At 36.4% G+C, this 27,183-nt stretch overlaps 1 protein-coding gene across 2 annotated transcripts in view; it reads left to right on the top strand.

Annotated features, from left to right (window-relative positions):
- Positions 1-26,782, top strand: part of LOC109089111 (ligand-dependent corepressor-like) — a 36,757-nt gene extending 9,975 nt beyond the window's left edge. The window contains exons 2-7 of one of the 2 annotated variants that reach the window (XM_042749703.1): positions 11,290-11,355; positions 13,823-13,902; positions 14,146-14,272; positions 15,307-15,624; positions 16,745-16,841; positions 19,479-26,782. In XM_042749703.1, coding sequence (XP_042605637.1) covers positions 11,290-11,355; positions 13,823-13,902; positions 14,146-14,272; positions 15,307-15,624; positions 16,745-16,841; positions 19,479-20,520 — 1,730 coding nt within the window. In that variant the 3' untranslated portion in view covers positions 20,521-26,782. Of the gene's footprint in view, positions 1-11,289; positions 11,356-13,822; positions 13,903-14,145; positions 14,273-15,303; positions 15,625-16,744; positions 16,842-19,478 lie in introns of both variants that reach the window. The other variant, XM_042749702.1, reaches the window with a different exon arrangement.
- Positions 26,783-27,183: the final 401 nt, after the last annotated feature.

Raw genomic sequence — 27,183 nt, 5'->3', positions numbered from 1 at the left:
TTCATAATTTTTATCTTTAGGATTTTTGTTGTGTTTTTCTTACTAGGTTAGACAAAAGACTTATTATTCAGGCATTACAAACAAAGGATTGATTGATTTTTTAATGATATTTATTTATTTACCTTTTTCCTTGATTTAGTTAGTATTTCTCTTGTCTCTAGAGTATCAAATGATATTTGTTGTCTAAAGTCGGCTATTACTTTGATACTTCGGGTTTAGTATTTTTAGTTCATATTTGTCACTTTTGCTAATCAAAAATATGCAAATTAATGCAACATTCTTTTTTTTATTTTATAAATTGAGCCAAGATAGTCTATGGTACTTTTGGATCAGTTGGGACTATTATTAATGTGTTATTTACTACACAGTTTTGAGATTTGTGCCTGATTGGTCGATTCCAATTTATAGCTTGGATATTTTGCTGATTTTGAGTTGTGATGTGCAAAAATTCAGAATAGACTAGTTATTGGGGGTTCCTGAGTGACTATTGACTAATCATAGGAGGGCCTGATTAATTAGTGCAGTTTCAGGTTCACTTGACAGCGATCTAGTTCGTTCTAGCTGTTTCTCATTCTCTGCAATATTTATTTACTAAATTGAGTCAAAGGTAGGACACTGTGTGATATTTTTGGATCAGTTGGACCTTGCTTATTATAGTTTATAGTTTATTATGATGATGATGATTATTATTATTAATAATTATGTGTTCTTGGCCATTATTAGACCATAGGGCTGGGCGATAAAGCGATAACTATATTATCACAATATCATTTTTCTTGATAAAACAAGGTGAATAATGTTTATGCACTAATGGTGGAACGAAAGCGCTACACCGTTTATCCGCTCGGTTCAAAGTTCAGACAACAGCGGCAATTTACTAAAGCACATGCGTTTCCTCGCTAATGAATCTCGGTCAGATCCAGTGTGAAGTGCTTGAATTCAGAAATTTTCTAATTTAACACAATGATAACTTTAAATTACCTTTATAAAGCTGATAGTTCCGGTCCTTGATTCTGATTGGTTGAGCCAAGTTCAAAGCTGTTGTAATTTACTCTACAAACATACACCTTTGTTTACTTCTGTGTGTTGCTGGGCATCCACTTTGTTGGAACCACAACCATTTCTGAGGAACTACATTGTTTGGCTGAAGGATACTGTTTTATTAATATCAATACACGTTATTTGCTCTGTTTTATTCTGTGAAACCTTACTACGTATACGGAATAACTGTTTTTTAAAAGCAATAAGCCCCATGAAGCAGTGGTTTACAGTGAATTTACAACAGCTTCGTGTCATAACAACGCCCCTTAGCTGTTATAAATTCACTGTAAACCATGGCTTCTTGCCTTAATCGATAGAAGGGCCTGAATAATTAGTCCAATTTACAGTTCTCTTGTTCGCGATTTAGTTCATTCTAGTTGTTGTCTTCAAAGACAAAGAGCTATTTAACAGCGAAATCTCAACATCTTATTTTTGTCACTTTTGTTGACACCATCAAATATATGCAAATAAATGCATTGTTTAAGTTTTTATTTATTTAATTGAGCCAAGATAGAGTACAGCATTGGGCCTAATATTTTTGGATCATTTTGACTTAAGCATTGTCTATTATTATTAACTTTATTAACTTCTGTGTTATTGACCGTTATTTGACCATTTTGAGATTGTTGAGATCCACTTAACTCTGCCAGTTGGTAAATTCCAGTGGATAGTTTGGATATTTGTCTATTTTTGAGTTGGGATGTGCAAAATTTCAAAACTAACTAGTTAGTTGGTCTTTAACTGACTAATTAATTGGAAGCTCAAAATAATTAGCCCAGTTTCAGGTTCCCTTGACCATGATCAAATGTGTTCTTGTTGCAGAAAACTCAGCAAACTAATTAAAGCACCAATTAAAATATTAAATATATATTATATTTGTAGTTAGGAAAAGTTTAAATCAATTAGTCGAACAATACAATCAGTATTACATTGGCCACCTGCCATCCAGATCTCTGAATATCAACACTAAAAAAAACAAAACTCATCAGTCATTTTCTAAACGTGATACAATGTGGATAAAAATATAAAACCATTTTAGCAGTAATTCCCCCCTTTAACCTTGCACGCTTAATCTAATGCATCTACAGTAGGCGGTTATGACCACCATGTTATAAATACCTTCCTAACTTCATCAGATGCTACGCCACAACATTTGAGGAGCATAATTAGTCATTCATCTCCAAAGAAAGACCCTTATGAAATGGATAATGGGGGTCGCTTTCTTGATTGGATTTTCCCCCCTTTTATTCAACATGTGTCCTTTAGAAATCAAAAGCCAGTCGAGCTGAGTTTTTTTTAAAGCGACTTTTCAATTGCACACCAAACATGTTATATATATATATATATATAGTCCATGAAATGACTGACAGGCGGCAGGAGACAAAGGGATAGAGGAAAGGCTAATTAAGAGAAGTATAGCGATCTCGCCCAGTGTCACTAAGCAACATGCAAACCTTCTTTTTACGCCCCGAGGTTAGGAAGCACACGTCTGAGAAAAGCCGGTCTGCCGCTACAAGCTTCCTTTTTCTGTTCTCTCTTTAATAATAAAATATGTGCACCTTGCGACCTCATAATTAGCTTTTTCTGCAGTCCTTCAAATTAATTAGTTTGATGTCTACTTATGAAATACGTGGATAGTGGGCATTACATCTTAAAGGCAGTCAAAATGGCAATAGCGTATGCTTATATATATCATTAATCACACACAGGTGATGTGCCACTCTTTATTTACACTTGCCATAAAGGAAAACGTTTTTTATTTTTTTTACGTAGTTAGAGGCCTCGAATGAAAAAAATGCAACTGCATATGCAAATGCAAAAGGCTTTTACTTGGAGATGTAGCAAAGCTGTGATGCTCATGCAGACACTGGAGGTTCGAATCTGGCTTGCAACATTTTGCATTCAAAAAATCTCTTCCCTTCACTTCTCAGCATTTAAAAGGCAAAAATGTATGCTAATTGTGCTTAGAAAAGGCTTTATTTTCTTTCCACAGGTATTTCACGTTTGTAAGAAGGCCAAACGTTTTGTATGTTTTGAATCCATTGTCAAATTTTCTTCACTTTATTTCTGCTACTATGTGTTTATTTAGTTATTTTGTTTTCCTTTTTTTCTTAGAAACCTATAAAGCATTTGACATAGTGAGTTGTGGGCTACACTTTTGTGTCGGTCTTTACAGTTTATTTGGAACTGAAGTGAATTGAATCTGACAGAATGTTTGAATTGAAGCATAGGAAACCTATAAAGCACTTTCAGTAGAAGTTCACTGAATAGAGAACTGTAGATGTCACATTGTCACCAACAGCAGTCGCACTCTATTCATTCAGCATTCGTTTGTACGGTATGTGTACGCCGTCCCTTGCCGGTGACTGAGGCAAGAGAAGAAATGCTTCCTAGAGAGCGATACGTCTTTAAGCATTCATCTACTACTGTATCTACCTTCTCAAGGGTGAATCTTTCCGGCTGCAGTAAAAGCAGTCAAATCTTCAAGGCAATCTTTGTTACCTCAACATCTGCTCTACTCCACTAACTATATGAGCGTCTTAAACACTGAATAAAACATGTAAGCGTTTGAATACATTGAGACAAAGTGTCACTGCATCTAGAGTTGAAGATTATGATCTGGGAATTGAAATTATGTTAGTAAAAATGTGAAAATAGATGTCAAATGAATTTAAAATTGATTTAAAGTGTACATTTAGAAAACATTTGATTAAATAATGAATCTTTTATCATTTGTTACATCCCCAAACCAATTATAGCTCATTCGATACTTGCTGAAAAAATATAAAAATAATATATAAACCAATAATAATGAATACTACTAGTATTATTTATGAATAAATGTTATAATACATTTTAAAATATTATTTATTAAAACTTTTTTATTTGTATTTATATGTAATAATTTGAATTCCTTACTCTCACATCAGATTTTGTCTAGCAACATTTTCTTGAGCTTGTTTGAACAAATCCCAAAACTAAATACATATTTTAGTGTTTTTGTATCACGGACATGAATAATACCTCAAATCCTCAAGCTATTTAAGCTTTTTGGGAGGCGTGCTATTATTTGTTTATTGTATTTCAATTATGTAGTACTCATGTAGTGTTGACGTCTTTGACATTTTCAGTGTGCATTTCATTTTACATTATTTAGATATGCATTTTGTTAAATTTATTGAAAAGGTATATTAAACATAGCGAGACCTCTCAAATTAGCTCTGTATTATTCCAGCTACACTTCTTGCTGAGCTAATATTGGAGCACATTAAAAAAAAAATTTGTCAAAGGAATAATAAAAGATTTCAAGCCTGAGCTTAACAATTGCATTCCTAATCATTTCAGCGGCCTTCAGTTGGATAATTAAATAATTGGATAATTAATTAGACGTTCTGCTTTTGGCACATGGCGCACTGAATAAATCATTGGCCCCAACAGGATCGTTGAACTGCACAGTGTGACTTCCTGTCAGAGAATTATCAGAAAAATGTTGCTGCTTTTTTTCTTCTAAATTTAAAGAATAGTCGCCAGGGTCACAATGGCAGGTTCTTCACAGACTGCAGCCTTTTTTGTGGGTTAACTCCTTAACCAAACAAAGAGAAATGACCCAGTTTCTTCCACCCCTCCCCAATTTGAATATGCTCAGTGAAATTGGATAAATGTAGTTGAAATATGGAGAAACTACTCTTTAAACACAACAATGGACTGAAGAATGAGGGTGGGGATAGGGTAGGGTTGGGAACATATTTTTTGGAGTGTCTTTTTTTTTTTTGTCTTTTGAACTGCTTGGGGCTGGATAGAGGGCAATCTACTCTTACCATCAGAAATGTTGCTACAGTAACTATATATGTGTGTGTATTGAAGTAGGTGTTTTTAACTAAATTATATTCATTATATTGGTCAATTTGTTCATTGGTTTGTTCTTAAACTCTTAAAAATTAAGTTGTCTTGGTTCCCTTTGGCCAGGCATTTTAGTAGCATCCGTCTCATGGAATGGCTCTACCAGATAGAGTTGGTTGTATTTGACACAGATTTCCCCTCAAGAACAACCCCAACCCCCTTTCTGCCTCCCATCTATTAAGGATTGGGGGTAGGGACTTGGCTTAATTTAGGGTTAAGATAAACCACGGGGAAGAAAGTGTGCATCGTCTCCAATATGCTGATTTTAATGATTTAATGAAGGTATTGTACTCCCCAGAGAGAGAAAGCTCTTTTTTTCTAGTCTTTATGTAAGATGATATTGATCTCTTGGGTGGTGCTTAGCTCCTCAAAATGTTACAGAAGATGTCTGAAAGACATTGACAACAGCTTAAGCCTTTAGAAAAGTGTATATTTGAAGCCTAAATTAGCAACCAATTTGATTTAAAATAAAACAACATCAAAAAAGAAACTGGATAACACTACAGCAACATTCATGAATCAAAAATATTAGCAAACTATTGTAATAATAATTCAGAAGCAGTTAATATCCAAGTTCATTTTAAAGGGGCCAAATGTCAAGTGATGTGCCTCAGGGTTCGGTACTCGGTCCAATGTGTTAAAATCTCTAAACTGACATGTCGTCACCACAGCTAAAAATTATTCTAATGCCAAATATCATAATTTTATTTAGAGACAATATCACATCCAGTCTGTGGCATTATTATTTTCTTTCATTTTTCTTTTTTTTCATATATGAACATGAACAGGAAAGAACATAACATTCTTGTTACTGTTTAAAAAAACGTAATATAGTTCATGGATATAGAAACATAAGCAAAGCACTCCAAGTTAATTATGTTTAGGCCAATTTCAGCATTAGAAGTAAAAGCCTGATTATGTTTTTACAGTAGCCGTGCCTTCTAAAGAATCTGTCCTTAATATAGATTACACATATGCAGTTTTTTAGGTTAGATTTAATTACATTTTATATTGAACAGTTAGCTTGTGTGGGAAGCTTGCTTGGAAATAGTGTCCTTCAACCATCTGCAGTACTCAGACTCTGTACGATATATCGATCTTATCTACTGGTTAGATACATGGGTGCTTGTTGCCCAGTGAAAGTAAATTATTCATACATCCACTACACTAAATATAGACTATTAATGGTCACCAGGAAGTTCAAACAAAAAGCTGCTGACGTGACCCTCCCTGGTGTTGAATTGATTGGCTTGTTTCTGTACGTTCACGCTTTGTTTGAACACGATTGTTCATTTTTTTGTGTATGTATGCACTGCATTCTTTATTGGGTCTTGGTGATTTAGAGTTCAGTAGTGAATGAATGTTAGTTTTGTTGGGTTGAATGAGACGCTCTTTTGTGGTGATATCCCACACAGTTCTTCTCTAACAGGCCTATTGCACTAGTGCTTTTCATACCCTGCAACCCAAACTTTGGTCTGCTTGGGAAAGGCTTATATTTTAGGGTAAACTAAAAACAAGTCAAGTCAAGTCAAGTCTGCTTTATTGTCAATTCTTCCACATGTACAGTACATACATACAGAGAATCGAAATTGCGTTACTCTCAGACCCCCGGTGCATACAGATAACACTAACAGTAGAGCCTAAAAATCTAGATCAAATATAAAATATAAGATAAAAACTATACAATAAGGGAACGTAAAAAAGACATAATAGAAAAAATAAAATAAAAATAAAGTTAAATAAAAGCAGCGCAAGGCACATGGCAGATAGAGTGCAAACCAGTGAACAAACAGTGCGGATAAAAAGATTTTTAGTGCATAAAAAAATAGCTTATTCAGTCTGATTAAAAGTGACAAAGTGACAAAGGGCTCAGAGCAGTTATTTTATTAAACTGACTGATGAGGAGGTAGAATGATGTCAGACCCATGGTGAATGAGGTAGTGAGCAGACCACTGCTGCACAAAGTGACTGGTGCATGACATTCGTATGTTAGAGGGAGGGGGGGTTCATAGTTCAGTGGTGCCTGAGGCAGAAGAGGGACGGGGGGGTAAGTTCGGGAGCGAGTTCAGCTTCCTGACAGCCTGATGGATGAAGCTGTCCTTCAGTCTGCTGGTCCTGGCCTGGAGACTCCGCAGTCTCCTCCCTGATGGCAGCAGACTGAAGAAGCTGTGTGTTGGGTGTGTGGGATCACCAGCAATGCAGAGGGCTTTGCGAGTGAGACGGGTTCCATAAATGTCCTGGAGGGAGGGGAGAGAGACACCAATGATCTTCTCAGCTGCTCTCACTATGCGTTGCAGAGTCTTCCGGCAGGACGCGTTGCAGGCGCCATACCACACAGTGATGCAGCTGGTCAGAATGCTCTCGATGGTGCCTCTGTAGAAGGTGTACATGATGGGGGGTGGGGCTCTGGCTCTCCTCAGTTTGCGGAGGAAGTAGAGACGCTGCTGTGATTTCTTGGCCAGTGCTGCAGTGTTGTCGGTCCAGGAGAGGTCCTCTGTGATGTGCACACCCAGGAACTTGGTGCTGCTCACTCTCTCCACAGTCGCACCGTTGATGGTCAGAGGAACATGCTGAGTGTGCGCTCTCCTGAAGTCCACAACAATCTCCTTCGTCTTCTCTACACGTTCAGAGAGAGATTGTTGTCACTGCACCACCCGGCCAGGCGGCTCACCTCGCTCCTGTAGTTTGTCTCATCTCTGTTGCTAATGAGACCCACCACAGTCGTGTCATCCGCAAACTTAATGAAGAGGTTGGAGTTGTGTGACGGTGTGCAGTCGTGGGTCAGCAGAGTTAAGAGTAGGGGGCTCACCACACATCCTTGGGGGGCCCCAGTGTTCAGTGTGATGGTGCTGGATGTGTTGCTGCCGACACGTACTGCCTGAGGCCTTCCAGTCAGAAAGTCCAACAGCCAGTTGCACAGCGAAGTGTTGAGCCCCAGCTCGACCAGTTTTTGTGAATGAGCTGTTGAGGGATGATTGTGTTGAATGCTGAACTGAAGTCTATGAACAGCATTCTGACGTATGAGTCTTTTTCCTCTAGATGTGTGAGTGCTGAGTGGAGGGTAGTTGAGATGGCATCATCGGTCGACCCGGTTGGACCGATATGCAAAACTGGAATGGGTCCAGGGAGGGGGGGAGGGCAGACTTGATGTGGTGCATGACTAGCCGTTCGAAGCACTTCATGAGGATGGGAGTAAGTGCAACAGGACGGTAGTCATTGAAGCATGATGGAGATGGCTTCTTCGGGACTGGAATGATGGTGGTAGCTTTGAAGCATGTGGGAACAACAGCTTGACTAAGTGAGATGTTGAAAATGTCTGTGAAGACATCAGTGAGTTCTGCTGCACAGTCTCTCAGTACACACGCCCAGGAATGTTGTCAGGACCCGGAGCTTTGCGTGCATTGATCCTGCTGAAGGATCTCCTCACGCTGTCCGGGGTCAGCATCATCACCTGGTCACTGGGAGGAGGTGGATTCTTCTGTGCAGTGGAGCTGTTTTGGGCCTCAAAGCGAGCGAAGAAGGTGTTCAGCTCGTTCATCAGAGAGATGTTGCTGTCACAGGTCCGCTGTGGGGGCTTGTAGTCCGTAATGGTCTGTATCCCCTGCCACAGGCTCCGAGTGTCTCTGCTGTTCGCTGAATTGATGGGCTATCCTCCTGGAGTACTGTCTCTTAGCCTCTCTGATGCCGCGGGACAGGTTGGCCCTGGCTGTTCTCAGGCCCCCCTCGTCTCCAGCTCTGAAGGCAGCGTTCCGCGTCTCCAGGAGTCTGTAGACTTCCCCTGTCATCCACGGCTTCTGGTTGGCCCGGACAGTAATGGTTTTTTGTGACTGTTACATCCTCAATACACTTGGTGATGTAGGCAGTGACAGTCTCCGAGTACTCCTGGAGGTCAGTGGAGTTATTATAAGTGGCAGCCTGCTTAAACATATTCCAGTCAGTTGTATCAAAGCAGTCCTGAAGAGCCTCAGACGATCCTTCTGGCCACACTTGAATCTGTTTCTGAACTGGTTTGGCGACTTTAACGAGCGGTCTGTATGCAGGCATTAGCATGACAGTGATGTGGTCTGAGGCACCGAGGTGGGGGAGGGGGAGGGCTTTGTAAGCTCCTCTCTGTGTGGTGTAAACAAAGTCTAAAATGTTTTTACCTCTTGTTGGAAAGTTAATGTGTTGGTGTATTTTAGGAAACACACTCTTTAAGTCAGCATGGTTGAAATCCCCAGCTATGATGAGAAAAGCATCGGGGTGTGCTGTCTGCTGCTCACTGATGTGCTGGTACAGTTCATTTAGTGCATCGTTCCTGTTGCTGTTGCTGTTGTTCGGGGGAATGTAAACCGAAACGAGCAGTATGGCAGTATATTCCCTCGGCAGATAGAACGGCCGGCACTTAATAATCATAAACTCCACCAGGGGTGAGCAGTGTTTGCAGATCACAACAGCATCGCGGCACCACGCGTCATTGATGTAAACACAAAGCCCGCCGCCGCGGGTTTTTTCCTCCCGCGACGCGAGCTCTGTCTGCTCGATAGCACGTCAGCTGGTCGAGCTGAATGGCGCAGTCCGGAACGCTGTCGCTGAGCCATGTTTCCGTGAATACAAACACACAACAGTCTCTTACAGTCCTCTGAGTTGAACGTAGTAATCGGATGTAGTCCAGTTTATTGTCCAAAGAGCGTACGTTAGTCAGTACGACGGTGGGGATGGATGGCTTGTGTGGGTTAGCCGTTAGCCTAGCCCGGATACCTCCGCGCTTACCCCTCTTCTGCTTCCTCTCACGCAAACATCTTAAACATCACAATAATACCCTGCAACCCAAACTTTGGTCTGCTTGGGAAAGGCTTATATTTTAGGGTATATTTTATATTTAGCTGATCAGTTTTTATTCATAATTACCAGCAATTTTCTTAAGCATCTTAAACATCACATGAAATCAAATTTGGAAGTTTGTAGTCATTGTGTGTTAGCTTTAAGGATGAAATCCTGAAGGTTGAAAAAAATTACTTTTAGCAGATGAATATACAATTTACAATCTTTCTTTATCTTCAAGAAAAATCTTGCATTGTTCTTCATTTTGTCCAATAAAAATAAAAAATATGTTAAATAAAAATACCAAACAGAAATTTGGTAACATTTAATTCATTTTTATAAAATAAAAATTAATGAATATAAAACATAATGATACTATATGAACAAGCACTGAATTTCACCATTACACAAGCATTTAATACAAAACTCAGTATCACTTATAAATTCAAGTCAATTTAATAAGGGTTTTATGGGTTTTTTGAAGAGTATGATTTCCTTTTTTTTTTTGTCAAAATTGTTAGTATTTCTGAAATGTAATTACAAAAACAAGTCTGTGCTTTATCACAAATATCTTTGCATTCTATGTACAGTACTCAATCATTGTGTACAGATGCAATTATCCACACTATAGAGCTTCAAAACCGCTGCAGTTTTAGCAGTAATGCTGTGCATTTAATGAACTGGAATGTTGGAACATTTTGAAGTGCTCATTTTAGTTTTCAAAGCCTCCTTTGTAGCCAGCAACAATTTGGAATGCATGCTTTATAAGCAAACTGCAGCAGGAACAGCTGATGAATAGTGAATCGCACTAACTATGCCTGGCGCTTTGTGTTTCTGTCAGAAAGACAGCCATCTCTTGAAGGACAAAACTTGTGATCATGTTCTTCTTAATCATTGCGACAGCATAAGTAAGGACGTTATTGAACAAGCTGTAAGGAGTTGCCTTAAACAACCTGAGAAAATGCCACTATGATCCATTCAAGTTTAAGTGTGTGGTTTAAACTAGAGATTGCACAAAAATATTATTTTGTTTATGCTTATTATTTTTTATGATGACTGTTATCATAAATCTATGGGGATTTAATTGCTTTTTTTTTATTTAATTAGGAGATTGCAATGTGTTTTGCATTAGGTTTAGCCAAGTAAACCTCTCGAAAAGATTGTGTCTAAATTTGTTCCCTTTTTAAAGCACCAAAATCACAGGAATTCACATCTTGACATTCAGATGACTAAATTGCATTAGATTCCTCTCCAAGATTTCCTTTCCAAGAATCACTACTATAAAATGCTTACACAGAATAATACTTCTCTTTTTTTCTCTCATTTTAGCAGATTCTTCAGGGTGTATTCATGCAACCATGCACTTGAGACAGTATTTGCAGTTAATTAAATTGAGTGGCAACATTAAATAGGCAAAGAATTGATTTAGTTCATAAAATTGAAAGCAGTTTGTGCACGTGTGGGGGTGGACGTGGGTGGACGTGTGATTTGTACTTATAGACCTTGCACAGAGCTAATAAGATTATACCTTTGTCTGCTTCACAGGGTTCGAAAGCATTTTGGAGGGGCTGTTTGGACCAGGACTCGTAAAAGATCTTACCCTCTCTCAAGGTCAGTGTTACACTGTATACGATGGAGGTGAAGATTATATTGATGGTTACGTTTATAATTATTTTTTGGCAGTTAACTTTTAATTATAGTCTAAATAATATCATATTTGAATTTTTTTTTTTTTTTTTACATTTCTAAGATGCTATGGTTTTAACTTTGTCCATAAACTTATATTTTAAATGATGAAAATCCATGAAAAACATGATTTACTACATATATTTAAAACTATATTTTAAATTATAGTAATTCTCATAATTTCCAATTAACATGTAATTTTGTCAAACTATGAGAAAGTAAAAAAAAAAAAAAAAAAAGTTATTGTGTTTAAGGTTTGTACAATGCTAACTATAAAAGTAGCCCTCATATTGCAGATATTATTTGTCATGCTTTTTAAACATTGTTCTGTTGCATATCCTTACAACAGTCTAATATTAATTATAAATGTTAACTTATGTTTAACTGTAGTTTAAAAAAAATGGTCTTTTTAAATCTATTGTGTCATTATATTTGAGTTGTTTTTTGTGCTTCAGAAATGTTTTGTAACTTATATGTGCTCCAATACGGCTCAAACCATCACACTCATCTGCACTGTAAAGCTTAGCCGGAGCCCAGCCTTTAGTTTGTAGTTTTATACCTAAGCCACTAAATAAATCAAATCTTCTGTACTGCACCTTTAAATAAACTAATTAAATTATGAAAGTTTTTTTGTTTGTTTGTTTGTTTTTTGGTCCACTCAAACAAAATTGCTCAGATGAAAAATACCCTGTTTCTGTTTTTGTTCTGGAGTACCACAGGGCTCTATTCTAAGCCCTTTAGCCATTTTTTTAATTCATTCATAACATATAACCGATCTAACTGCACATTAGCAGTTCAATCAGAAAATGTTTAAATTGTCTGTTTCTGAAGGTGTATACGATTAACTGTTCACTCAGAAGAACCATTCATGTGCTTAAACTATAAAAATCACATAAATCAAACTAAATCTAAAACATGAATATAAACATGGCTTTGCTCTTTGTGCAGCTCTTGATTGGCAAATTAAAACTTCACATAGTGAACAATATTTGTGTTGGAGAAAAAGGTCAAGTTTTGACTTGTGTTGGTAATTGTTTATTGTTAAATAAATACTTATTTTTGCAAAAACGGTAACCTAAAAATCACACAGCAACAAATTAAATGGCCTTCTAGGTGGAAGTGTTAATGAACTTTATAAGTTGCTCAAGTTAGGTTAGTTGTAGTTATTAATTTTCTTTGATAATAAGCGATCATCTAATTGCTTGTACAGTAACATATGTCACGTTTCTTTTTATAGTCAGCATTTTGTCTTGTTTTTAATTCCCTGTTATGTATTTTAATTTCTTCATTATGAAAATAACAAATATATGCATATAAGACATCTTTACTTGTTACATACATGGAGCAGTCAAGAACGGAAGATTGTGTCCTCTCGGGTTATTTCGCAGTCAATCGGTCAACAGACAGCAACTCCTAAAAATAAACAAAATGTCCTTGTCATGTGATTGTTAGCTAGCAGCTATGATCAGACACAGTGTTGGAAATATAGTTTGTCAAAGATCATAACAGGGAAAAACATTTAAAGGGGTCATATATGGGGTCAAGATTTATCACTTTAATTTTTCCCCAAGGCCCACTTATGGTTTCTTACACCAGAAAACCTTTGTAATTTAATTTTTCGTGCTCAAGAAGATCATGCACATGACTCCTTTCGGTGTCACCAATACATTTGACTAGGTCTTCCTTTAAGGGCTTTTCTCAACAAATATTAATATGTGAGTTATTTTAATTAATATTTTTAAATTAGTTGACAGTCCTATATATTTAGTTAAATATTACAGTTTTTGCATGTAGTTCTTAAGCATTTTGAAGCAATTTCAATGGGTGTTTGATCAGAATGTAAAAAATACATGAATTACAATTGATGAAAATACAAGAATATTATTGAGAATATTGAGTAAAATATGATGAGGTATAACAAAAAATATCTCTCAGCCCTGAATTAAACAACTGACTTGCTAAATTGTAAACGATGAACGTATGCACTGAAATTAGACAAGTTCACTTGTATTGCAATTTGCATTAGGAGCAATAATTCAGTTTTTCAAACTTAAATCAAATGTAAAAAAGAAACAGTTTCACGCTTCTGACCTTTGTGTGGAAGCAACCAGCGGAAGATGTAGTTCTTAAGTTTTTTTCGAAAAGAGGAAAGCTTCTTTCTTTATATTTTTATTGTTTTGTAATATTATGATATAAAAAAGTATGTGACCCAAAAGATTATTTGGGATGCTACTGATAATTGTCGGTTCAGAAAAAAAACACAGAATATTATTGTTATTTTTAAATGCATTATTATTAATAATTGGCCAACATGTTTGTTGCAATATGTTGCAAAGTGTTTAGTGTTTGTTTATAAAAGGACAGCACTGATATGATTTATTTTCTCTTGCAGATTGTGAGCCGGAGGGTGTGTCAGATTGGTCGTTTAATGAAAATTGTCTCTTTTGCTGCTTAAGACGTGAAAAAGTGAAGGTAATTAATCTCACTCTTATATGTTTCCACAAACAATGCATTAGCAATTCCACATATCGCACCGAGTCATTGAACGTTTTCAACCAAGCAGCACTTTAAATATGTTTGTAGTAACTGGGTGATTGGGGTTGAAAGAAAAAAAATAGGAGATGCTCATTAACGCTTTCACTGTTTATCAGACAAATGACAGGTAATGATTTTTTTTATTAATTATAGTCTCTTATTTTATTTTTTTCTCTCCAGGAAAATTTGGTTGGTTTAAACAACCAAGTTTTATCAGAAGCGGACAGCTTCAAACAAGAGCAGTCCAACATTAACAAACTTGAGAAGCAAGCAGAGGATTTCCTCAATGTTGTCTTCTATAGAAAGGGTAAGATCTGCATTATATTGTCATTTAAATAAGATGAAACCAAACTAGTTGATAAAGTGAAGATACTGCTTTTGCAGAAATTTTGCATTACATTTTATTTAATTTTAAATTTTTGGCAATTAAAGTGGTGAATTAAATTGATGTCCTTTTTAAATAGATTTTTTAAATAAAATTCAAATAGTTATGGCATGGCAAAAATTAATTTTGATAATAACTAAAAGACCTTTAAATCAAATTAAATCTTAAGACACAGATTATACACACAGCATATGTATATGGATGTCCAAGTGTTTTGATGTTCAGATGTTTTTAGTCTTCTGTTTCTCTTCCTGGCCGTGCATATTTGATGTTTTTTAAACTCTAATCTAAACTTAGGAAACAGCTTTTCCTTTTTGGAAGTCTGCAGGACTTTACTGCCCTGTAGGAAATGTTTTCAAAGGCTTGCCTGCTTTGATTTTAACAATGGCACTAATCAAGTGTATTGTGAAATAGTTTAATAATGCAGTGTTCTAAGACATAAAATCTATATAAGAGAGGTACATTTAGTCAAATATTAACTTATCGTATTATGTTCACCTGACCGTTCGTTCAATAACAATACTGCAAAATACAATAGATTTGTTCAAATGTGTGTGAAGCAGGGTTATTATAGTTAACGAATACTAAAACCGTTATAAATAAATAAAATACAACTTAAAATAAAATTTAAAAAACTTAAAAACTTATTTTCACTTAGTGTAACTTGAAAACTGAAATAAAAATACAATAATATATATATAAAAAATGTAATTAATATATAACTAAAACAAAAGTTAATTACAAATATTAAAAACTAATAAAAATGAATTATAATGTAAAAAAAATGCAAATGATTCAGTTATCTCAGTCATACTAAAATAGCACTGGTGTAAAGTGTGAGCAGTAAATATCACTGAAGGATAGACTTTTTATATTTTGTAGCCAAAATCTATTTCTCCATATATTTTCAAAAAACAAGTAATATATTTATTCCTTCATATATTTTCCCTCAGCAGACCTCCCGAGATTTACAGACCCCCACATTCCTCTAGTGGCTCGTGAGATCATGCAGCGAATGATCCGACAGTTCGCTGCCGAATATACCTCAAAAACCAGCTCAACTCAGGACGTACCCCAACCCCAGTCCCAGCCCAACGGCACCAAGGACCAAAGCCTGCCGAAAGCGCCCTCGCTGGAGCCGGACGCCTCCGCACCCGGCGCCGGCGCCGCTGCCTCCGCACAGAATCCCGTCCTCAGCAAGCTTCTCATGGCAGACCAGGACTCCCCACTGGACCTCACCATCAAGAAACCAGACACTGAACCCAGTGAACAAGGTCAGAGCCGTGTTTAATTCAATCTGTGGATCGCAGTATGCTGCAAAAAAACTTTTCTTAACCCATATTTGGGCCTAAAATAAACATCCTCAGCACATTTCAGAAGCAAAATTATTTTTTTAGAAACTTAATTCAAGATATGTTATCTGAAAACAAGTTATCATATAGGCAACTGAAAAAATAGGTTTTAGTTTCAGTTAAAAATGATCAAGGAATGTTTTCCACTAACATTAACATTATAAATATAAAAATAAACATGTGTATGTGTATTAGCGGATATATCAGTAAATAATAATATAAAGCAATTTATCTACAAATATTTTTTGTTCTAATAAAAAAAAGCATGTACATTTTCAAGTGACGGAAAGCAAATTAATTGTTGAATAAGTGTTTTAAACAGTTCAAAAGAACTGACATCCTGAAAAGAATCAAAGATTTGACCTTGATTTGCCCAAAAATAAGCTATTAAAAAGTATGAATAAGAGCATGAATAAAACATAAATAGCAAGTTTATAGTGCTCCATAATGCTCACACCACCCTGTTTTTGGGGTAAAATTAAGAAAAGATTATTCTTCTCTCTAAAGAATTTGAAGTAAATATGTTTTTCTCCAGTGTTCTCCAATAGTTAGTCCAATTATAGTTTTTCTCCAATAGTTTTTTCCCCCTCAATGCATAAATGAGATGTTTAAGAGGCTCATTTTTCATATTAAAAACATGAACTTTCAAAAATTAGGAAATTACATATTTTTATCGTAATATAATATTTTATAATAAAACCCTTCTAATGATTTGTAGTTATAGGCCACCTGCATGTTAATAGGACACTGTGCAGTATATTATTATTATTTTCGAATTATCATATGCATTTTTTTAAAACACTATATTTTTAAATGTTTAATAATGAAATACTTCTTATTTTGCTTAATATTTTAATTTTGTAATAATCATCATCATCATAATTCTTAGTCATATTGATTATATAAGCACTAAAACCAGAATGAAATATCAAAAGGAAAGTCGGATCTATACGGTTAAAAGAAAACTAGACGGTGTGATTCAGTTTGCTTGATTGATTTTCCTTAGTTTGGTCTTAGAATATGATGGGGGTTTTTTTTACAGATGGAGTCCTTGACCTCTCAACTAAGAAGAACCACAGTCATGGTAGTGTCTCGCTGAAAAGCTCTCATGGTTTCTCAATCATGCCCACAACTAAGGGGTATTAATAATCAATTCTTAAAACAAACCAGCAAAACATTAAAGCCTTACATTTATCAAACACATAGCTCAAACACACAAACACCTCACAAAATCCTAACCTACAAATGTAACCATCTCAGGCATGTCTGTTGTACACGTGCCTGTAAAGGTGAATCAGTGGCCTTTAAAATTAGCCTCTAGTCTAGGTGCTTATTTTGTGTTTCACTTTTGTTGATGGTAGCTCACTAAATGGGACCTGCAGAAACAATTTTAGAAACAAAGAAAGAATTTTAGATTTACTGGTAAGGATTTTAACCCAAACTATATAATGCAAAGGTAACAGGTGTCCTTAAAATGATACTAACTCTTTTAGCATAAAATAACTATCTAAAAGTTAGTTGGACATAAAAAAGAAAGGAAAAGTACCTCCATGTAGTGGAAATTGTATAAATCTGGTACAGAATGGTGTGTACATGCAGTTTTTACAGTAATAAGCTTTATTTGAATCATGGCCATGAATCAAAATTTCATAATTTAGCTGATGCTTGAAGGAACAGACGAACCAGAGTAATCTACATTAAGTGTCATCAGAGAACAGTTTCAGAGAGAGTTCATGGACAACCCCTTGTGGGACCTTCAATTTCCAGCCTAGACAGTCAGTGTCCTTCTTTTCCGTACTAAGACACTTCAGGGTAAGTAAACTGAGGTACATACAATCATTTCCTCAGGAGAGGTACATTTATTTTAATTATACTTTTTTGTTCTCTTAAAAAATACAAAACTTTTTTTTTTAAACAAATGGTAGGTGTTTAACCTTGTAAAATGTTAACACTAAGCCTAAGGTTTTATTTTCTGTTCATTTTATATTTGGTTTGCAGTGTCTGTAACCCTGTTCAAATTTGAAACATTTGTGAAAGTCTAAATACCCTTAAAAACCTGATTTGTGTAATTTTATCTTCTAGCAATAAACATCAAACATATGTAAAATATATGTCATTTAAAAGACAAAATGGATTAAATGAAAAGGGCTAGAATTGGTAAATTAATCTGTCACTGAATATTTGTTTGCAAACTAGCTAAGCCCTCTACTTTAGTGAGAGATTAACTTAATCTAAATTTGCTAACCTGTTACCTATTTAGAAAGTTTATCAACTGGAACATTGAAAAACTTATTTCCTATAAATTGAAGAAAACGTGATAAAAAAAATTTCAATTTTTGTTAATGGTTGAATGATTGGACTTGACAAAATCAGTCAGCGTCTTAAGGCCGTTTCACACTGAGTGCGATGTGAAAAAGCAAGGCGAATCGCCGACGAACGGTGATTTCACATCGAGCGCGAAACGATTAATGGCCTTCTGCTAACTCATGCCTGCACACTAGGTGGCGCAACCAGCAATGCATTTTTCCTCAGATATGTATCTTGTATATGGATTTAACTGCGTCTGCTGCTCAATCTACAATATTAAATTAAGATAAATAAAGTTTGGTTCTACACCAGAAACACAAACGATCTATAATGCTTACAAGAGTAAATCCTAAAATATAAATAGAGGTACAATTAGCATCAAGTTACACATGAAAATGTATGTAATTAACGTATTTGCTTAAAACCCACTTTAAACCATCATCGAGTGCATGAAATAACTTCTATAGTTGACTTTGTTTCTATAATAGGCAGACATGCACTCTTTGCATGTTTAATAATGCTACACTGCTTAAAATGTGTCATAAACATCATGTATTGTTATAAAAATACCATGAGCTGCATACAAAAACATAAAGAAAATATATCGTCATAATCATGTCTGTTTGCTTTGATATTTTATGTGTAAAAAAGTGTTTCACTCGATTTTTTTAATACATAAGATCTAGAGAGTCAACTCGCTCTGACTCTGAAAGTCCTCTACTTCTGTGTTTTTAGGCTCGTGCTCAATACAGTCTTCTGAGCTTTTAGCACCACTGTGTCGACCTTTTGGGTAACAGCAGTTGCTAGCAGTTGCTTTGGCCACATGATGTATACTCAACTCTTATTGAATGGCCCGTGTATTCACTTTGCGAAACTAAAAAGATTCGTCAGACTGATTTGAAAAAAAAAAATTTGCATTTTCGGTGCGTGAATGTTCACGGTCTATGTGGAAGCATCCATAGGAATCTGTTGTTTTATTCCAGTCCGTCATTGCGTCCAATATTTGTTTTGCTTTTTCGCGCTCAGTGTGGAAAGGCCTTTACGTGTCACCATGCTGTAATTAGGAGAAGTCACGTGGTAATAGGGTTGATTGCAAATTGTTGGGGAAAAAAGTTTATGGTTATTTAAAATAAGTTAATCATTGTAAATAGTTTTTACTATAGTAGTTTATCAATTCATCAGTTTGTGTGAAAATTATAACGTTTTACTTTAATTGTTGGATAAAATTGAGATCTATTAAATTCAGTGATCTAATAGTTCTCTCACACACATAAAAACATGGTATTTGTTTCTTTTTACAAAAAAAAGTAATGGGACACCAAAGTGTACCTTCTTCATGGAAATTGCCCTATCCACTTTCTAGCAGACAAAGTAATTGTCCCTTTCCTTTACAAGACTGAAATACAAGACTTCCTTCCAGTAGCAAACCACATTCTCACATCTAAACATTTTATCTTTCCATAAATTAGGCGTTCCCAGAGAGCTGATCACAACTATCGAGATGTTGATGATGAGGATGGCTTGCCACCGAGAAGCTTGCATGATGGGATAAGGGAGAACTGTATTGGTTCTGGGCCCCTCAAGCCACCCTTGGCCCGCTCGCTCCTCATAAAAGAGGAACTCCTGAGCCAGAAACATCGCCTCCTTGGCCAACCTCTTTCTTTGGCTAGCCTAGAGTCCACGGGTCTCCTCAACAGCCAAGCCCCGTCCCTTCTTTCCCGTGATGGGATATGGGGGAAATCCCATCTAGACGGCCTCCTGAAGCTCAAACAAGTTAGCGGCGACCTAAACGACCTGCCTCTTTTCCAGGAGAACCAAGGTGTGTTCACCAAGGGTACAAAGTCCCACGACACCAGTTCCATCATGGTAAAGAAAGAACCTGGACATTCCCCTCCAGTGGACTTGAAGATCCCACAGGTCAGAGGCATGGATCTGTCTTGGGACTCCCATGGGAATGCCTCGGATCTCTACAGTTATAGCTCTATAGCTTTGGGCAACGTGCACTCGGAGAACGCGCTTAGTAGGAAGCTGAGGGCCATCTTGCCAAAGCAGAATCGCAGAGCCGCTCTCGGAGGCCTTCTTGATGGAGGAGCCGTGGGCGAGTACTGGGGTGCAGACCTCGAACAGCCAACTTTGGGACCTCAGTACCCGACATCAGATCCAGAGGCAGACCCGACTGGCTCCAAGCAACCCCGAAAGAAAAGGGGACGGTATCGGCAGTACAACAGTGAGATTCTAGAAGAGGCCATTGCTGTGGTGATGGGTGGGAAGATGAGCGTTTCGAAGGCGCAGAACATCTACGGTATTCCCCACAGTACCTTGGAGTACAAGGTGAAAGAGAGGATGGGCACCCTGAAGAACCCACCAAAGAAAAAGCTTAAACTGATGATGAGGGCAGAGGGGCAGGACTCTGGGATCACTGCCGAAACCGAATCCATGTCGACGCCTGCCACCACACCCATCGCAACGCAAGTGGATGTCTTGCAGGGGACAGGAGACAAAGCCGAGTAGATTACACAGAACACCTCATTAAATGGAAAACGTTTTAGATTCTGACAGACACAAAAAAACTAAAATGATTTGGAATTGAGGATGGGGCTTTAATTGTGCCAATTTATACTTGCAGTATCTGGGTGAGCACAACTGCAGGGATTCATGGGAGGATTTAAGCCTGATAACTGGGGATAAGAAACAAATTGGCAGTTATCACTGGTCACATTGACACTGCAAGCATTTGCTGAAGTTTTTTACAACATAAAGTAACAAATGCGTACTAAAGCCATAAGAGAGTATCGACAGAGAGACATTTTATAAAAAAACAAAAACAAAGCAAGCAGATTAACCCTTTGTTTGCCCCCTTCATCTGGACTTTGTGCGCTGCGCCATTAGTGCTCATGCGTTTTGGACGGCATGCCATTTTGAGAAACGAGAAGCGGGGTTTCAAGGGTTACATGCAAGGCTGGAAATTGACCCTTCAAAAATGAATTTATCTCCTCTGATTGGTAGGTTTATGAAATAATTCATAATCTTTAAAACTAATTTATTTTAGAGTTGGATTCTCACCAGGGATCGATCCTAGGCCCGTTTTCTATTAACAGGTAAACCAATTGCTTTCAACTCTTTGTAGTTTCCTCCTTTTATATTCTGCACCATTGAAACAGAATAAGAATTAGACATGTCCATTTAAAAAAAATGAAGCTTAAGATTAGTCATTCAGGGATGCATGTTTGTGATGTTGAAAATTCTTTTTTTTTACTTTACTGTAACAAAACTTTTCTTTAACTCTAGCGCTTTCTTTTGCACTACACTTTCAGTCTGGCACTCGCCAGAGCCTAAATCTGGCAATTAGACCTGATTACCTCGACACTGCTTGCATTACGCACTTACTGTTCTGTCTGGCATACCACATAATGCTCATTTTACAGTACTCTACTCTTAGCGAAAGCCTCTCTCTTAAAAGGATTTCGACGCCCATGAAGGGACAATGTCGACTTAAGCCACACAGGACAGGAACGTGTTTCCAATTCACATCTTTCTTGTAAATTTAATCGAGGGAGGGTGCACGCAGTCAACTTTTGGCTGATTCTAGCTGCTCCCTCGTCGCTGCTTATAGTCAGTTGCTGACGTGTATATTTATAAAAAGAAGAGCATTTTTCGCAGAGGGTTGGTTTTGGGGAACATAGGTTGGGGAAAATGTAGGTAGGGTTATGACCATATAACCCTGTTATATTATGAATTAGCATTCTTTCAGAGAGCCAATTCTTGTCTCTGAATAGTTTTATTTCCTCATGTAAAACTCAGGGCAACTGAGACAAATATAGCGATCATGTTTTTAGAGAAACAATGCATCTTACCTACTTGAACTGGAACCTGTGACACAATTCTTAGTCAATGAATTGGGTCAGGGGCAGGGCTTTATACCGGCGTAGGTTGGGTCGAGCTGAGCCATGGATTGCAGATTTTGGTAGGATGTTATCGTTCGAAACACCTGGCCAGTTGGGACTTTTCTGAGATCTCTCTGAAAATAGCACTTTGTTTAAAAATAAAAGCGAATATGTTTGGGAGTGTTTTAAAGTAGCTTTTGCAGTAGCAGATAGCATAAAGGAGACTTGCAAGATCAAAGGGGAAGCATTTCAACGACCCCCCGGCGTCCTGCAGCTTAGACCCAAACATGCTCATTTTGTTTTGAAAAAATTACCTCTTCAATATACAGTGGTCAACAGCTTGAATTTTCAGATTTGTCTAGTGTTGCCTCACTGTTTATTGTCACATTGCCCCTTTTTCAAATCTAAACTGTGTTGTCTGATGTATATAAAACCAAGAAAGCGCATAGATCTGTGAAGATTTCAAAGAGAAGGCTTTTGGAATGGCATGCTCCACTTTGATGTTGTTTTGAAGGGCATTCTGGTAAATATGACTGCCTGGTGCTCACCCAGTCTGTGACAAAAATTATACTTCAAACTTCAGGGTTTCTGATGATGAAACTGACTCTTTGAAATGTACCTTTTATTTATTTCATAATTTAATTTGAATCATTTAAGTAAATGGCATGCACCAGTTCAGTGGAGGCTGATTAACGATTTATAACCTGACACTTGGTGGCGGGGCTGTCATCAAAGCGGACAACCGGGAAAACTCTCCTGGGCTCACCCTTATAATTTTGTTCTAGACCGAGTGAATTTCCCACATTATATTAGGATTGTATGAATTGTATATATTTCCTAGAATGCTATACTTGTAAGTATGGTTGTCATTTTAATTGTTATCTCACTAAGCAAAAATGCTTATTTTTAATCAATGCAACATACAATAGTAAAACATTAATGTGACATATTTGGTTAAGTTCATAAATTATCACATGCTACTGTACTTCTACATGAAACAAGTTGAAGGAAGATTTTATGTATAAAGAAATAGAATCATATTCATACTTATAAGCTCTACTGTGTAAATCCCTTAAGGTCATCTGGCATCAAATGCACCAACACTTTACCAATGCTGAGCGTTTGAAGTGTCTAATTAGAAATTAGTTAGGTCCTTAATCAATCAATCAATCAATCAATCAATCAATTCGATTTATTTATTAATCAATGTGATGTAAAATACTACTCAGCTGTGCTTGACTCTTGCCATTTAAACATTATCTTAACCAGTATTTTTGTCTTGTTTTCCAGTAAAAATACCTAAAGATCTAAAGATTTCTTGGTTTCTTTGGATATTTGAAACCCTTGAATTACATTTGTCTTCTTATTTGGAAAATTTATTTTTCTTGTTTCAAGTATACATTTTGTTGGATTCTCCAATAATATTACTAAAAAATTTTACTGGAAAACAAGACAAAAATGTCAGTTTGAAATACAACTAGTAGCAAATTAGTAGTAGATCAGTAGCTACAACTAGATTGTTAGTACTACTAGTACAAACAGATTCTATTATAATTGAATATTTGCCCCTATAATTGGCACTTAAAAATTATTGCACTGATGGCTACGACTGGAAGATGTTTTGCAGCACTTAAATCTAAAAGTTTCAAACGATCAGCTTTCCATGGCTAGTCTAGAAAGTTTTGAAATTTTACAATGCTACTGTACATTCTGCAACCTTTATTTATCATCAGCTGTCTGATTCACTATGGTGCATGCCATTTCAACATATTTATTTAATTAAACTTTAATGATTAATGTATTACAGGGTTAACGGCTCCCCCTGTCCAAAAACATCCTCCTCTTGAAGAAATTATACCGTCTTTACTCAAATGAATGTAAAACCATTAACGACTAATTTCTTAAACTAGTTGTTTAGAAAATATGGCACTTTCACATTTCACACTTTGAACAGACTGTTTTAGTTTTTCTCTTGCTGCTCGTTTCAATTTTATTTTTATTTTTATTTTTTTTGCGTTTCTCTGAAGCGTATACCTGTAGCCTTCAGTACTTTCGTATCTCAGGATAGATTCAGCAGAAGGGTTCGCAATATTCGTCAGTCGGATAACGATGCAGACATAACTACCTGTACAAGACGTGCATAGACATGTTATTAACTACAGTCTTTGCACAATATACCTCATCCTTGGGAATAAACGCACCTTTCTGTGCCACATCCTTAAATACCATTCAGGGGCACGTAGAAAAGGAGCAGTTGAAACTCTGGGAAATTAATTTTATTTTCCTATTTCACCCTCTTTTTTGTCTTCTATGAGAGGGATGGCAAGAGGGGCAGTTCATGTGTCTGACTGACCAATATTTACACCCTTTTCATTCAGGTACAGAAAATCGAACTTTTTGAATACAATCAAAAATTTCGCTTAACATTCTCATCTTGCCAATAACGGGTCCCATCCTTTAAGTTAACTCATAACGTTGATCGTCAAGGGAAATATCAAAGGATACTGTAGGTAACCACGATACCTTTTTCCTGTACTCTGAAATGCGATTTAACCGTCATGTGTGTTTTTGTGAAAAACACAAATGGAGGTTTGAAGGGGAGAATATGGGACAGGTGGAAATGTTAACCTTCTGTCGTTTCTGTGCTCTCTGTAAACTTGTTTTTAAACTGCATTCCAAAAATTTCAAGAGATACCTTTATATGGAAGAAAATCTATACATTTACAATTAATATATATTATATTTATTTTACTGTTTATCTTTTTATTTGTCTTTTTTTCTGTTTGAAATTGAAATGCTACACTAAGAAATGATGGAAAATGACGCTGACAGCTACAACCTCAGTTTCTGTACCATATGAAGTGCCATTTGTTTTGTCTCAAGTGGCTCATAATGATTTCTTCTCTGAAAACATGCTAAGATAGCCTCTTTTTTTTTTTTTTTTTTTGACCTCCACTGCATATCCACATAACAGCATTACCTCAGGCGAGATCGCTCCAGAGCAGCTGATTCTACATTTAGTTGTAGAAATCAGGACCTGTACTTGACTTTTACACGTTTCCAAAAAAACGCAACTATTACTTTTCAAGGAAGCAGTTTATAAATAACGCTAGTCGCATTTTTGTTTTTTCCGGTGCATTTTAAAATATGAATATTTTGCTTAACTAAACCACGGGTCTCTTTTTGAATGCAACTTTATTGACGTTAGCACACAAAAGTTCAAATCAATAGGGCACACATTTGTACGCCACAATTAATACACACTCCATACACTCAAAACACCATCAGGTCTACATCGTGTGGATGGTTATACAGTTTTAGGCTATTCTTTTGATAACTCCTAAAGTGTAGCCTAGCTAGTTGGTTATGACATGAGAAAGAAACAGAAAAGGCATATATGGACACATAGGCACTCCAAGTTATATGTTTTTATTATTATTATTACATCTGATTAAATGTCACTTTTCAACTGCCATTCACTTATATTTTAGAGATTTTTTTTTTTTAGATTCAAAGCATTTTATTTATTTATTTTTCAAATCACAAGCCCCAAAATTATCTTGTCATGTTGCAGTTCTTTGAAGTTCTTTCTTAACTTTTTTCCTCATTTTTTTGGTGAGATAAAAATGAATAGGCACACCTTTATTCAACAGAAAACATCTTCAAAATTGGGAGAAACAAATTTTCGGCAAACATTTTAGTCCAATTCAATTATAGATATCAATTGTTCTGCCAATCTATGCACTTGAGCGAATAAAGTTACTTGCACCATAACTGTTTTCTGTGTTTGTGAAAATATTATGTAGTTTTAGGGGCCATCATTTTCATTTGATGGCATGATATTAAGTTGAATATTTTTTTTAGGTTTAGATTTCCATTATTTGCAGCAGTATAGCTTAAAATAGCTGTTGTCATGGTAGAACTTGCAGCACACGCCGTGGTAAAAGAGATGTTTTGAATGTAACTGTCTAGAGAAACATGTCTCAGAGAAAACTGATGGAATATGCACAGACAGTTTTGCTCAAAATAGATAAACTCAGATATTTGCGTTCAACATGATACTGTATACTTTATGCATTTCCTTGGAATTTTGGTGTCATCCGGAGTGCCTGTTGTGCAGTGTTCAATCGTCACCGATAATTCGATAATTGCATTCAATCATCATTGCTTGATTAATTGTTGTTTACTAATTAATATAAATGATGAGCCGATGATACCTACAGGTAACTGGTAACAACAATCGAAAATCGTTAACCAAGGCGACTTACAATCTATGTTATTTCTCTTAAATTAAATTGAGTCAATGTCGTCTAGATTGCTTTAATACAATTAAATAAAAATAAATACATACATATATGTGTGTGTGAAGTGTGTAGTTTTGGGGCCACTAGTGGAATTGCAAAACGCTATTGTATTTGTTGTTGTTTTTAAACACATTCCAAACAGATAACGACACCCCCCGAAACACTCTATTGGTTAAGCCAATGTTGCTATGCAGGGGTGAGGTGCATTTCCCAAAGGTATCTTTAGCCAACTATGGTCAAAATTCCTTTGAACTCAGATGGTAATGAAAGAACTTGCGACCATATTTGCTCTCATAGTTGTCAGGATGCTGAAACAAATAGGGGTGTGCATCCCATACAATGATGTAAGTTGCTGCTTAACCACCATAGTATGCTGCATCACTGTAGAAACTAACTAGCTAGTCATGACTGTTTTCAGAACATGGTCGCATCTCCGTCATTTGAACCATGTTGGTTCTACAATATAGGACTGTCGTTAAAGGGATAGTTCACCCAAAAATGAAAATGTGATGTTTATCTGCTTACCCCCAGGACATCGAAGATGTAGGTGACCTTGTTTCTTCAGTAGAACACAAAACATGATTTTTAACTCCAAACGTTGCAGTCTGTCAGTCGTATAATGCATGGCAATGGTAACAAAATCTATGAGAGTAAAAAAAACATGCACAGACAAATTCAAATTAAACCCTGACACACTGATGTCCTAAGACACGAAACAATTGGTTTGTGTGAGAAACCGAACAGTATTTATATCATTTTTTACCAACTGCCTTGAGCGTGCACACGGCATCCAGTGCGTGAGGTGTGTATGCGCTCTGGCGTTTTTTAACTTTTTTTTTGTTACCATTGCCATGCATTATATGACTGACAGACTGCAAAGGTTGGAGTTAAAAATCATCATTTGTGTTCTACTGAAGAAACAAAGTGACCTACATCTTCGATGTCCTGGGGGTAAGCAGATAAACATCTGAAATATAAAAATTGAA

The sequence above is a fragment of the Cyprinus carpio genome, chromosome B22 (assembly GCF_018340385.1).
Source record: "Cyprinus carpio isolate SPL01 chromosome B22, ASM1834038v1, whole genome shotgun sequence".
Classification (NCBI taxonomy): Eukaryota; Metazoa; Chordata; class Actinopteri; order Cypriniformes; family Cyprinidae; genus Cyprinus; species Cyprinus carpio.
The sequence above is the reverse complement of the archived record's forward strand: the minus strand, read 5'-3'. Positions and strand labels throughout refer to the sequence as shown.